Genomic DNA, 15,002 nt, shown 5'->3' with positions numbered 1-15,002 from the left:
ATCCGCATTTTGGTGGAACCTTTCTTGGGTATCAGGAAGATGGGTGAATAGAACCCCGGGGAGTGATGGGGTTCTGACACTATCTCTATAGCATGTTTTGTTAATAAAATGTTGATGTTTTCTAGTATAAGTACCTGTTGATCTATTGAGTACACTCGTGACAGGGGAGTGGTAGTCAACGGCGGAGCTCTGGCTAGTGGTAGCTTGTAGCCGGCTCTCAGGATCTTGCAAACAAACGGGTCTTCCAGGAATGTCCAGTTGGCCCAGAAGATCCCTAGTCTCCCACCTACAAGGGTCGGATGAACTGGTACGACTGGGGGTGGGAGGTCCCAGTCGTAGTAGTCCATGGCTTCAGCGGCCGGAGTAGGGACGCTTGCCCCTACCTCGACCGGACGTAGCTGGGGCATCCCTGCCGCGTTCTTGAGGCTTGCGCTGGACATCTGAGTCCTTGGTACGACCTCGTCCCCTCCCAAACGAGGAACGGATAGACTCTCTCCTGGGTACATATCTTTTCTTGGCATTACCCCTGGCTCGGCCACGAAATGCAGAGCCCAAGGCCTCGAAAGTTGACAGCGCCACTTCCGTGTTAGTAAGTTCGGCATGTTGTTTATACACCGTCGGTATCTTTTCATCAAAGAGGAACTTAGACGTAAATGGTGCACGAAGTAGTTGACGTTTAAATTCCTCTTGCCAAGAACAAGCATCTAAAAATCCAGATCGGCGCATAGTAGTAGTCATGGCTAGCGCCGCGCGTAAATGTCCAAGTAGGTCATGGAGTACTCTGCCTTGCCAAGCAAAAATGGTAGTTAAATGATCCACCCTCGAGGCATTATCCTCTGACAAATCCAAGGCTGCAGCGGAGGTGGCTGACGCAAGCGCCGAGATAGGTTTGAGCATACGTTTCAGTTCTGTATCAATAGCTGCTAGCTTTGAATCCTGAACTCTGTAAGATGACGGAGTTGAGCTTGACAACCTCTTAATTGAATCGTCTAGCACCGCCCCGTTGTCGGCAAAATCCAGACTGTGTACTTTATAATCTGATTTCTTAGACTTCGATAAGAAGTAGTTATAGGAGCAGGGTCCGGCAACAACATTGGCGCTGGCGTTGGTACAGGCGCTGGCGTCGGAATAGGCGCTGGCGTCGGAATAAGCGCTGACGAAAACACCGGTGCTGATGTAAACAAAGGCGCCGGGACAGGCAGTGGCGCCGGGACAGGCAGAGGCGCTGGTACAGGCAACGGCGCTGGCGTAAGTCTAGGCGCTGTCGTTGGTAAAGGTGTAGACAACGAGGTAGGGAGTACAGCAGCGCCCGGTGTCAAGAGAGATCGCAGAAGCTTCTGAACTTCAGGATGGGATAAGGCATCCGGGTGAGATAAATCTACAAAGGCGTCCGAACGCGTAGGCTCTGGAGAGGAGCGCGCCGGCGTAATAGATGAGCGCCCCACACTAGGCGTTGATACTGGTACTGAAGGCGGTGGTAGATCCTGGTCGTCAGGTAAGGATCCAAAGGAAGACGCTGGCGACGACATTCTTCTCTTACGTTGCGTAAAACGTTTCCTCCGAACCGCCAAAAAGGTCTTGAAATCGGCGAGAGATAACGCTTGACAGTGTAGGCACCGATTATCGATGGAGCAAACAGCGGACGCACAATCCGGACACCAGGGATGTGGGTCCTTGGCTGACTTCTGCCCCTTGCAGACAGTACAATAGTGTCGAGTCATACACAGAAACTGTAACAGACAAGAAACCAAGACTTGACGACATGTTGATACAATACTAGGAGAAAAAACCCCTACACAAAAATGTAGAAAGTAGTTGCACCCCTACGTAAAAAATAGACACACCCGTAAGTGCGGGGCAGCGAAAAACAACAACCACAATGGCTGCCTTCGCTACGCTGAAATTCATGGCAGAAAAAGGTATGATAAATACCGAAAACACAAGTGAAAATGACCAAGCATGGGCAGAAACATGACGGGCAAACAACCAACAAGATGAATTACCCCCATGGACGCCATACCGTTCTCACCTACGACACGGACAAGCCATGCCTGAGTGAGAAAAGAACAACACGAGGTAGCAAGGTAAGCACATTAAATGCTTGTATGACTTGACTTTGATACATAATGAGGGGATACAAACCATACCTACCAAGGAGTAGCAACTTTATTGAAACTACACACAGTAGGAAAAAACTGCAAACCAACACGTCCGTTCGCACGAACGCTAAAGGTAAAAGTGAATTTTGGATTCTGCGCTCTCGCGCGAGTGGAGAGATCACGTCACTTCCGTGACTACATTCGTAGATTACATGAGGTAGCCATCGAGGGGATGGCGAATCAACGACTGTCTGATCTCGTTTAGCGAAGCTAGAGGTAATATGCATAAGACCTATGGTAAGGTAAGTTAAAAATATATTTCATTTAGACAAACCTTGGCCTCAAGTTGCCTGACATATATGATACTGTTGACAACATCAGGTAGGTTCTTGCCCTTTGGCATTCCCTTGCCCCGCCCCCCTGTACGATTGTTGAAGTCATCACTGATCTGACGGATGTTGACGGTTAGCTGACCTAGCAGTGTCTCTCTGGAAACCAAAGCCAAATCATCAATAACATGTCATCATCACTTCAAAGTAACAAAAAGAAAATACCTGAAAGTTTGAAGTGAATCAGGTGGTCAGATATTGAGTTAACCCATGCACCACCACATCTTTTAAGGCACAAGTCATTTCTTATACAAAGAAAAGGTAGTTTGAATAACTGAAGTACACACTGGGCATTAACACATTTCATAAAGAACTATGCTCTTTTAAAGGCATTTACCTTTCTGACACCATTTCTTTGCTGATCGTGGGCCTCCGGATCAGATCCTTGTATCGCTGAAATTCTCTTAGCATCTGAAACATTGCAGTGTGAAATCATGACAAAACCTCAAAAAATAGCAAACTACAAAACTACGACCGCAACAGTCCCATAGAAGAACAAGTTACAAATACTGTTGGGTATTGGCTTAGTTTCTTAAATGAAAAACAATTTGGCGGTCGGTCAATATTTTAGAACCTTACACATGAACCTGCCCAGGGAGACTGCATGTAAATGATGGAAATCAGCCACTTAATATAATGACTTGTGCCCATGGCAATTCCAAGACCATATGGTATCCCATCCAAGAATGGTGACTTCAATTAGGCTTGGCCTTATTCAAAGCCATATTCTCCCGTTTTTGCGATACAACCCTGATTTTCTCCAATGGATCCACAAAAGAAGAAATGGTTGGTTCCTAATACTAAGTCACAGTCAAAGTCAAAGACTTTAACACCAACCTGCTGGGGGTTACCATCAAGCGCACGGAACTGCGTTCTGAGTTTCCCTGCCAGTTTCTGTTCTGCTGGTGCCATGGCCCTCTCATGTTGGGCAACAGCTGCAGCCCACAGTGGCTGTGTGTAGGGGTTGTACTGAAGTGGATTCAAACCCAGGAATGGCGAGAAGGCATCCGCTGTCCTCAACTCTTTTTCATCCTGCCCACCCAACAGTCTCAAGAGCTGTTCATGAACTGTCCTGAGAGTCAGAATCTAAACAGAAGCAAAGTAGAACTCAATAACCAAATTATGCTGTACAAGTTGACAAGAAAATTACCTGCATATAATTCCATACAGGTGGTCGGATTTGTTTTTTCTTTCAAATTTCAACTGCCAGATTAGTGCTGCTCATAACAGACAATTCACTGGTTTTGGATAGTTTTGTATTCAATTCGTGTTACTGTAGTATTATTGTTAAAAGTCATTACATTTTTTTCCAATTTACCCCGTTTTTTTTGTTGTTGTTGGTTAGGCTGACATTCAATTCATCTCTAAGACGTTTTACTGATTACCTTGACCTTATTTACAGATCATTAGACTGAAAATTGAGGAAGAAAGGGAAAACTGAAAAGGATGTCATATCCTTTTTCAACCTACCTCCTCCAGCCGTGTGACCAATTTCTTCATATTCTCAGGAATGAAGCGTTCTCCTTTCCAAGGATTAGGGCCATATCGGCGCCAGAACTGTACAGTGAGTGTTTCACACACACTCAGCCATCTCTCACACACAGTGATGCCAGACCGCATGTCCTCGCGGATACTACTAAAGTGACCAGTCCACAAATCCTCCTCAGAAAGTTTCCTTTGGACATAACGACCAAGGGAGCCAGCTGAAACACATCAACATTCATAGAGTGTGAGACAAGGAAAGAAGGGATTTGTTTGCATAATTGTTCGTTGAACAAGAGAATATGAGCCTTTTACAACAATTATGGGTTGCTGAAGACAATTCTAATCCAGATCTCTACTGGTCTCATTACAGCTTGACACATACTTAAAGGCATGTAGAGTAGGAAGGATGAAGGATAACCATGTACCAAGTACACATGGTAACAAACGAATAACGCTGTTACCAACATTATCAATGAATACAAAATACCACTTAACCACATAACACATGTATTAAAATTTAAACATTACCAATGATATCCATGAGATGCCTCATGCGAGCCTCTGGGTATGGATCAAAGTCAGTCTGTTTCCACACATCATCAAGTGTATCCTGGGTAACTTCCACCAGTTCCAGTGCATCCTGTAAAGACATGGCATCCAGTCCGCCATATTCCTTTGAAATAGGCTTGAATAAATCACAAAAGTTGGCAGCTCGGTCTTTCGCATCTCTGCCTGATGCGGATCTCGATATGTCATCCCAGTACTGAAACTCCTCCACTGGGCTAAGAATACCTGTGAATAAATGCAAAATGACATCAACAACAATACCAGCAACACCAGAGTGGGTGAGTGGGTGAGTGAGTGAGAGAGAGAGAGAGAAAGAGAGAGAAAGAAAGAGAGAGAGAGGATGGGTGAGTGTGGTGTTAAGCCTTCTGAGCAAAACTGGCTTCACACATTGTACCTATGTGGGGAATCAAACCTAGGTCTTTGGAAGGGCGAGAGAACATTTCAACTACAAGACTATCCCACCTCTCCGCATTACCCTTTAATACATATGTCAACACATCACTGTGGTAGCACGTTTTAAACCAACAAATGAAGTAAAGGCCCTATCCAGAAGGAATATGAACAATTAGCTATTGGCAGTGTTCCTTGCTCAAAGTGTACAACATGTGTCAAAACTTGTGGCTGCCTGTTCCAAACATACTTCTGGTAATAGGGTAGGACTGGCACACAAAGTTCATGCACAAACCATTCAAAATCTCTTGTGCACACTAAATTACACTCTACCCTATCATTCATAGACAAGTCACTTCACCATGTCAACAATTTCCAGATCAATGACATCTTCTGCTAAAAGTAGCATAACCAATGACATCTTGGTGTTGGCATTTCACACTTACTTCCCAGACTGTCATCCCCACCGTCACCAGCTCTGCTTCGTGCAGAAGGGTCTTGCTTCCTGATTGCACTGCCGAGACCTGCTTCAAGGTCAGATAACAGACTCTGAACTTTGGGGTCAAGGTTTTGTGACCACTTGCCATCTTGAAGTAGCAGAGGTGCATACACTTTCTGCACAACATGGAACAATGTGCTGAGTGGGGAATCCACCATGGATGACACAACAATGTTGCTGTGAACATTGTCTGGAGTGATCACATCAGGACGGACTTTGAAGAAAACAATAACTTGGTCCTTGTTTTCACTTGGTTCAACCTGAATGGTATACATAGATTTAGAATAAAAATACCACACAATAAGAAGGGTAAGGCATTAATTTTGATTTCAGTTACTCTGCAATAATACTCTGTACTCTGATTCCAGTTGCACAATGCTATCTTAGTGCTAAGACTTTCAAAGGTCTATTTGAAAGTTAAAAAGCCACAATCACCTTAGTTCTTCACAGAATAGCTATCTACCTAAAGGTAAAACTGGTTGAACATAAGGAAAGGTCACGTTTACTGCCTGTATTTTACTGACATTAGACTGATACAAAATGAATGCAGGCATGTTACCATGGTCACATATGGAATTTGATCATGAAAAAATTGATTAAGAAGCATATGTCGTTTATATGTCACTCATTATATACTTACTCTGTTTTGAAATTCAACTGACTTCCTTCCACCTCTTGCATCAATCTTAGCAGCCAAGATAGGGGCATTTCCATCATCAAGGAATGAGTTTAAAGCTGAAGAATTCTGCAATGACTGTACATTCTCCAAGGACAGGGAGAAATAATTGGCTGTTGTTGCCAAGATAAATTCTTTTCTTGAGTCACCTGGCATTTTGATGGAATCGCCTCCAGAGTCATAAGATCATTTTATCTGAAATCATGAAATGATGAGCTTTTCCAACTTTCTCTGGTGATGCTAGACCTTTTTCCAACTCCAAGACACAAGATACACATATTTTAACTGATTTTTTCTAGCCCATGTATTACTGGGTCCAGTCTCAAAGATTTAAGAATCTCAAAGATTTAAGATACATATTTGTTTCGTTCTTAATGAAGGTACACATCAGTTTATCAGACAGTGTTGGTTGGCAAATCTATTCTCAAGGTTGTTCCCAAAGGATGGACCAAAAGAGTCTGTCAGACAATATTCCAATATTTGATAGTTTTATTGGTAATGATATTTTTCTAAAGCTACTGGTAGTAGTTTTGACAAAAAGATTAGACCTGTAACATTCCAAATCTCTAAGAATTTTCAAAACAAACATTACAGTAGGTGATCACACAATCTTCAGACATTTTTGTCAATGGCTATCAAAATGTCAATATATGCATATCTATAATTAATTCAGTCAGTGGTCCATTTACAGGTATATCCTAGCATAACGTGTTTTCGATCAGATAACGATAAAATATTTCGTGAATGAAAAATAAATACAATCTTTTAATATCGTTCAGCCTACCTTCAGACAAGATGATGTTTATTTCGTAAACTGTTATATTCCCATGCATATCACACATTTTCTATCATTAAGCTGCCACTTCTATCGAAGCAATCTCAATGTTTTGCTGGACGTGACGTCATATGTTTTCGATCCTTTCGTTGGCTGAATATATTTAGCACTGTTGTGATAGTATGAGATGCCCCTTGTATCAAAAACTCACACTATACAGTCAAACATTTCAGATTGCAGAAATGATAAGGAATTTCCCTTTCTGATTTGCTCTAAAACAGTTTTAGCTGTAGCCTAGAACAATATACCTGCAGAAGTAGATTTCCCATGTCAGTTACCGTGGTGATTACCACATGAGATGGAAAGTCATAGGATTCCCCGTCCAGCTACAACTTATCATTATTATCTAGAGCCTAATAATTACACTGCCGGTATCTGGCCTTTCTGCGTTCATAGCCTTCAAGAGGCAAAATAATTTAAATGGCACTAGTGTCTGCTTGGAAATGAATTTTGCAATTTAATTCCGATTTAATGTAATCAATTTTGCCATGCCATGAAAATATATCTAGCAGCGTGGTTATATGACTAGTAATGTGATATTGTAAGGTAGTATGTAAACCATGCAGGTGAAACAAATTAGGAATTTTAGGATTTAGGGATCGTGTTGTTGACATGCAGGATGCTTCTCATGAGATCTTCCCGCATTATCGCGTTATAAATGGGAATCATAATAGCCAATCGAAAACATATGATGATCAGAAACGTGTGACGTCGCGATACATCACAACTGGATTCGGTTTCACAGAACTATTACAACATTTAACCATGGTAATTGATGAGTTATTGAACACTGGCTGCCTCTTGGTATTGCAGTGGGCAATTACCTTGTCCAGAAAGTATGGTGACACAATTCCTGATTCCTTTCATGCAACTCTTTGAAATTAGCTCCATGGCGACATTTTACTTTCTGCTGGTTTCATGTTATCAGTTTGGATGAATGAAGGGATAGATTATTATGAAATACAACTGTACTATGAATACTTGGGATTATTTCAATGATTTTGAAAGAAACAATTCATTATTATTATGTTTTACAGATTAGGATTAAAATGCAGCAGAGAGGGTTCGGGTGATCCTGGCACAATCAGGCTGGTAAAGCTCATCATCAGCTCAGGGCCCTCGCCCTCTCTACGCGCAGCCCAGACAGCAAATGGGACTTCTCCCAGGAAACACTGCCTAGTCGAACCCACCAAGAACTTTCTGAAGAATATGGAGGCTCCCCAACACTGCAGCCTTCTGCATTACCCAGATTGTCAGAAGGGCTGTGCTCCCGGTGGAGAACCCGGGCACTCTCCTGATCTGCGCCAAGAGATCAGGAGGTACCAAACCAAGGGCACCGAGAACAATAGGGAGTCTGACGACAGTGTACTTTGGATGCAAGCGAGACATTTCAAAGGTGAGGTCTGCATATTTATCATGCTTTTCCTGAATCTTGCCAATCACACTGCTGTCAAAAGGGACAGAAAATTCAATGACATAAATAATTTCATTGGTTTTATCAAAATGAACAAGATCAGGTTTGTTGGCTGGAATTCGTCTCAGGCTGTATATTGGCCTATTCCATAGAAGCTTAAAAGCATCATTTTCCAGGACGCCCTGGACATGTTCAGGGTCGTACCATGGATGGACCGCGGAGTCAAAGCCACAGGCATGGCGGAGACGACAATAAAAGCAGCGAGCCATGCCATCATGTCTTTTAAGATATGCTGTTTGTGCCAAGGAAAGGCATCCACTGACAAGGTGTTGGACATTCTCTGTAAAATCATTGCAAAGACGACATTTCATATAGATATTTTCTTTAAGAATAACATTCTGGCGATTGCAAGTGGAAAGTGACTGGTCTTGAGCAGCAAAAAGGAAGCCCTCAGTTTCACATTTGAGACCAGCCAACTTCATCCAGGCGAAGGAGTCGTTTGGATTGCTATTCTGTTCCACACACTGCATGTAAACACGATGCAATTCTCAGTCAGCTTTTCCACAAAGGACCGACTCTGGGCAGACTTGGTAAGGGACTTCACCTGGTTTACTCCCATCGCTGTACCGTCCAGCAGTACATTGCCATCAACAAAATCAACTTCAAATTTTAGATTGTGTCCAACAACCTTGGCAAGCTTAAAAATAGCTGTGGAATTCCTTGCTTTCATCATGAGTCATTATTATTATTATGTTTTACAGATTAAGATAGATATGCAGCAGAGAGGGTTCGGGTGATCTTAGCACAGTCGGGCGGGTGAGGCTCATCATCAGCTCAGGGCCCTTGCCCCCTCTACACGCAGCCCAGACAGCGAATGGGACTTCTCCTAGGAAACACTGCCTAGTCGAACCCACCAAGAACTATCCGGAGAATATGAAGGCTCCCCAACACTGTAGCCTTCTGCATTACCCAGATTGTCAGAAGGGCTGTGGTCCCAGTGGAGAACCCGGGCACTCTCCTGATCTGCACCAAGAGATCAGAAGGTACCAAACCAAGGGCACCGAGAACAATGGGGAGCCTGACGACAGTGTACTTCGGATACAGGCAAGACATTTCAAAGGTGAGGTCCGCATATTTATCATGCTTTTCCTGAATCTTGCCAATCACATTGCTGTCAAAAGGGACAGAAAATTCTATGATATAAATAATTTCATTAGTTCTATCAAAAAGGCCAAGATCAGGTTTGTTGGCTGGAATTCGTCTCAGGCTGTATATTGGCCTATTCCAGAGATTATTATTATTATGTTTTACAGATTAAGATTAAAATGCAGCAGAGAGGGTTCGGGTGATCCTGGCACAGTCAGGCTGGTAAAGCTCATCATCAGCTCAGGGCCCTCGCCCCCTCTACACGCAGCCCAGACAGCGAATGGGACTTCTCCCAGGAAACACTGCCTAGTCGAACCCACCAAGAACTTTCCGGAGAATATGGAGGCTCCCCAACACTGTAGCCTTCTGCATTACCCAGATTGTCAGAAGGGCTGTGCTCCCAGTGGAGAACCCGGGCACTCTCTTGATCTGCGCCAAGAGATCAGGAGGTACCAAACCAAGGGCACCGAGAACAATGGGGAGCCTGACGACAGTGTACTTGGGATGCAAGCGAGACATTTCAAAGGCGAGGTCCGCATATTTATCATGCTTTTCCTGAATCTTGCCAATCACATTGCTGTCAAAAGGGACAGAAAATTCAATGACATAAATAATTTCATTAGTTTTATCAAAAAGGACAAGATCAGGTTTGTTGGCTGAAATTCGTCTCAGACTGTATATTGGCCTATTCCAGAGAAGTTTGAAAGCATCATTTTCCAGGACGCCCTGGACATGTTCAGGGTCGTACCATGGAAGGACCTCAGAGTCAAAGCCACAGGCATGGCGGAGACGATAGTAAAAGCAGCGAGCCATGCCATCATGTCTTTTAAGATATGCTGTTTGTGCCAAGGAAGGGCATCCACTGACAAGGTGTTGGACAGTCTCTGTGAAGTCATTGCAAAGACGACATTTCATATTGATATTTTCTTTAAGAATCACATTCTGGCGATTCCGAGTGGAAGTGACTGGTCCTGAGCAGCAAAAAGGAAGCCCTCAGTTTCACATTTGAGACCAGGCGAAGGAGTCGGTTGGATTGCCGTTCTGTTCCACACACTGCATGTACACTCGGTGCAATGGCTTTTCAGACAGCGTCTCCACAAAGGACCGACTCTGAGCAGACTTGGTGAAGGACTACACCTGGTTTACTCCCATCGCTGTACTGTCCAGCAGTACATCGTCATGAGCAAAATCAACTTCAAATTTCAGATTGTGTCGAACAACCTTGGCACGCTTAAAATAGCTGTGGAATTCCTTGCTTTCATCATGAGTCTTGACGTGCATCACCAGAGGATCATCCGATAAATAAATATGTGCAAAAGTGCACAATAGAATTCTGTCATGAAGGGCCTCCACATTAATCAAACCCCGACCTCCCGAATAGGAGGTTTTTATTATTATTATTATTATCATTATTATCATTATTATTATTATTCAATCTCATTTCTTCATCTAATGTAGGCCTTTCGAAAATGACGTGTGGTTTCACTGTAACAATGTTTCAAACGCGGTGTTGACAACGAAAGATCATTATGACATAGGACATACATTAGGTGATGACACCATTGCGGATTCAATGTATATGAATAAAAGTATTTGAGTTGCTGACATACAAAAAAATCCTGAAAATACCTTCAATTCTTGGACTTCTGTTAGACATCTATGAATGACAACAGCACCAAGCATCGGTATGCCGATGGATACTACAACAACTTTGTGCCGGTTACTCTTATTGGTTAATTTCTTTCGACCAATGGGCGTGTAGACTAATTTTCAGACGAGCCAATAAAAAGATTTGTTTCAAAATGTAAACATTGGACTATGTTCCTGTTCGTCATGCGCAGTGATAGTCTTCCTGTTACGCACGCTAGAGATCTGCCAAGTAAGTCTTCCTCTGTGTTTTTCTCAAATATTTCAAATAATTTTTTGAACTGTGCCTTTGGTGAGTATGCTAGCAGCAGTATAAAACACCCGTCTGCTTTACAGCGAATCGTCGTTAATTTGCAAAGTCATTTGAGGCAAGAAATTGGGTTTATAGTTTGACCTGACCCTTCGACGGGGGTCATTTACTCTTGCTGTCACTAACATAGTCAAGCAATTATATTAATTGAAATTTCCTTTTTGAACAAATTCCTTTTTCACACCAAACCACCAGTATTTATCTTTCGTTGTTGCAATGACCTGTTGTGAGGCATCAAACCCTGACTCTCAACAGGAAAAAAATTCATTCAGCAGTAAATTAACATTAGACTTGATTCAAGTGGACAATGAACACGAATGCAACCCGTGCACATACATTTTTGCCACTACAATATCCATTCAGCACCGAGTATCGTTATCATACTGTGTGTTCATTTGTATGAGCATCTAAGCACACACGTCAGACAGCCGTTTTTGCAACTTTAAATGTGAGTATTTTATCTATAGTGAATATGTGAATACATTATTGATTTATAGTCTGAAAAGACTAGTGATGCATATTTCTACACGTATTGAATCAGTGAGTAAAGTAAATGCACACAGAAGAAAAAGCAGGTCTTAAGATCTCAGAAGCACTTTTGCAACAACCTTTTGTCAGCTTAATTGTCTTTTCATAACCTACATATACTGATATACTTTCAAAGTTTGAAAAACTATGACAGTTTTTTTAGCAACTGACTATGTCAGCTATAATGATATATATTTCCTCACTGGCAGTTCTAATAGTGTAATCAAATTAAGGACAATCTAATCCACCAATCCCTACCAGCATGGCAAAAAAGTGTGTTATTTTTCCCAAAACAAACTCCATAAAGTAAATGGTTATGTTTCATTATGTCACTTGAAAAGATGGTTCTATTACAACCATGTCGACCTGAATGTATGGTTGTTCAACCATTTATATACTTATACACATTGGTGAATATTAATTGGTTAGTGTTTCAGTATACCTAAGTGCATGTGTTAATTGATATTTTCGACTGGAACAAGCAGAAATATAGCACAGTAGTAGCACGCCATGTTTACTCTTTGATTTTCAGATATCTAATCCATGGATAACGTGACTAAGATTAATTTGGATCCATTTCTATATTTTCTGGTTTGATGATCATGTCATTTTGTCTTAAATATCTCTATATTGAATAATTGATATATGTGAGACCATATTCAAAACCCTGTTTTGCCATTGCTGTACTGAAAACTATATACAGTTGAGCATGGTTGTCTTGATATTCATGGGACCAAGAAAAAATATAAAGTTATCTGAACTTCACAACATCAGACCAGGACACTCTGTAAGAAAACAAATTAAAAGGTAGATTTCATGTGTTTTTTCATACATTTTTACTGTTAGGGATCACAGTGACATATGATATGGCTCATGTTACGGTGTCTCCCTTGAATGATACAAAAGTTGAATTTATTCAACAAATGAAATAATTCTTAACATTAGACAGACAGGCACTCTTGATACATGACAAGTCCTTATAAAGTCCCCCTCATTATATTCTTATTATGTTTTGATTCGAAACTATGACCCGTTTTCAGTAGTGTTTAGTCATAACTGTGAGTACTTCCTAATTAAAGGTCACATGCAACGTAAAACACAACTTTGCAGATTCTGATACCTTTCGGTATGCACTTACCGAAACAAATCATAAAAAATGCCAATTCAACCTATAAAGTTGAAAAAAACGCGATGAAAAAAAAGCCCGCGAAATCGGAGTTCAAACGTTTCACTAAATTCCCCCCAGCGCTGGGGGGAAAACTGGTTTCAATAGCTCTGCTGCGCTGCGTCCATAACGCATGCGCAGTGAATAGGTTCGCGGAGCTTGAAACAGTATGCATGCCCAGCGTCTGAGGTCGTGAGCAGTAGTCTAATCTTGGTTGTGTACACAAACAAGTACATAATCTACTCGTTACGTCAAAAACCTTGTTGATTGTGGTAAGCAGTCTCTGTCACAGAGAAAGCTCAGTGTCTGGTTTATTCACACCTATATGTCTGCCTGTCTGTCTGCTAAAGACAACATGCAATACACAGCTTCAATCATTGACCACGTGCAATTTGAACTTAACACCTATCAGACTATACGACATAAAGAAAATAAGATGATTTATGACTCGTGCACCCGAGTCCCGTGTCTGCCACATTATGTAACTAGGCACGTGTGATACACATGACATGTTTTTATGTCTGTGGGTTGCAAACAAACTACATTCATTTTTTTCGGATGACTGGATCTGACGGAAACTGGTGCAAACTCTTGTCAGCTTCAAGTCCTGCTTTGTACTTGGACGAACGACAGTTTCCAGTTCACCAACTCTACTGAGATAATTTTTGATTGGATCGAACGAAAATTCAGAGAACATGTATATGAACATCTCTATATACATTCTTCATGGATAACGACTTGTTTTAGTGTATATGATTTTGTTTGACAGCAGTATATGAATCCATACTGAAACGACGCATCAACTACACAAAAAGAAGTTGTTATCCATAAAGAATCTTACTTTCTTGTGACTGGCTATACTTCTAACATGCCCATCAAACAGATCATCTTTCTGTACACACAATGAACCCTCGGCATATCAGCAAATGAAACAGCCAATCGGAAACCGTCGTTACACTTGAGTGCATATCCACCCGCTATGACTGGGTTCGGTCTCCCGAGGGCTTCGTTTCGGGAGAAGTAAGCCCAAGTACAAAATATTGCACTTTTGAATCGCGATTGTACGCTTATAATTTTGTTTATTTGTTTTTTTTAAAAGCAGCAGTGTATATTATATGTCATGAATAAGTGATAAATGTGTTTTAATTATGTTTGATTTTTTGGTTGCATGTGACCTTTAACGTCTTGTTAATCAGTCCCAATTAAATAACAAACAAAATAACAAAGTGACACCTTAAACTCAATTAGCCCTAATTAGTTTACACTATAAAAGCATCTCTTTGAGTCATGCCATCCCATATGTAAACATGGGAAAAACAACCTCAGTTCAGAGGGATACTGGTCCATGAAAGGTAGGTGAATATAGAGTTTCATTACAAATATAAAAGGGTAATTTTGCTTGTTGGAAATTATATGAGATATTTGAAATATTGAGACATCTATAATAATGATAACTGGAATAGTGATAGGTTATTATGGTTTTTACCGGGACCGAGATGTATCAAGACAACTAAGATATCGAGTTATCAGTGTTCAACACCATGGTGCTCAGCTGTTCTGAAGACATAAACATGAAGGCTTACTTTTATGAGATAACACCTTAAAACTTGCATTTCTTTTGATGTTCAGTATACGTAAATGTCTGTTAACTATTATATACTGAAGTTTATAGCAAATGCATGTACATATCATTTCAAAGACTTTCCATTCGTGTTTTCAGGCAACTAAACTGCAAACAATACTTGCTCCTGTGTAGTCAGCTATTTTTGGTGGCATCAACTGACACACAGGATCATTCACTAGTAGTAACACAACTCTTGTTGCCTGCCAAAGGTTCACTTTTGTCAATTTT

At 41.4% G+C, this 15,002-nt stretch overlaps 2 protein-coding genes across 3 annotated transcripts in view; one reads left to right on the top strand and one right to left on the bottom strand.

The window, feature by feature from the left end:
• The window catches only part of LOC137274304 (cytoplasmic dynein 2 heavy chain 1-like), a 76,676-nt gene extending 65,474 nt beyond the window's left edge, over positions 1-11,202 (bottom strand). For both annotated transcript variants that reach the window (XM_067807440.1, XM_067807441.1), the window contains exons 1-8: positions 11,130-11,202; positions 6,070-6,300; positions 5,377-5,689; positions 4,502-4,765; positions 3,959-4,191; positions 3,326-3,574; positions 2,826-2,899; positions 2,434-2,587 (exon numbers count right to left, since the gene is read on the bottom strand). In XM_067807440.1, the coding sequence (XP_067663541.1) occupies positions 2,434-2,587; positions 2,826-2,899; positions 3,326-3,574; positions 3,959-4,191; positions 4,502-4,765; positions 5,377-5,689; positions 6,070-6,261 (1,479 nt within the window). In that variant the 5' untranslated portion in view covers positions 6,262-6,300; positions 11,130-11,202. The remainder of the gene's footprint in view (positions 1-2,433; positions 2,588-2,825; positions 2,900-3,325; positions 3,575-3,958; positions 4,192-4,501; positions 4,766-5,376; positions 5,690-6,069; positions 6,301-11,129) is intronic.
• Positions 11,203-11,313: 111 nt separating this feature from the next.
• Positions 11,314-15,002, top strand: part of LOC137274322 (DCN1-like protein 4) — a 30,631-nt gene continuing 26,942 nt past the window's right edge. Inside the window, exon 1 of the mRNA XM_067807465.1 lies at positions 11,314-11,379. The gene's annotated coding sequence lies outside the window, so the exon portion shown is untranslated. The remainder of the gene's footprint in view (positions 11,380-15,002) is intronic.

This window comes from Haliotis asinina, chromosome 2 (assembly GCF_037392515.1).
Source record: "Haliotis asinina isolate JCU_RB_2024 chromosome 2, JCU_Hal_asi_v2, whole genome shotgun sequence".
NCBI classification, from domain to species: Eukaryota; Metazoa; Mollusca; class Gastropoda; order Lepetellida; family Haliotidae; genus Haliotis; species Haliotis asinina.
The sequence above is the reverse complement of the archived record's forward strand: the minus strand, read 5'-3'. Positions and strand labels throughout refer to the sequence as shown.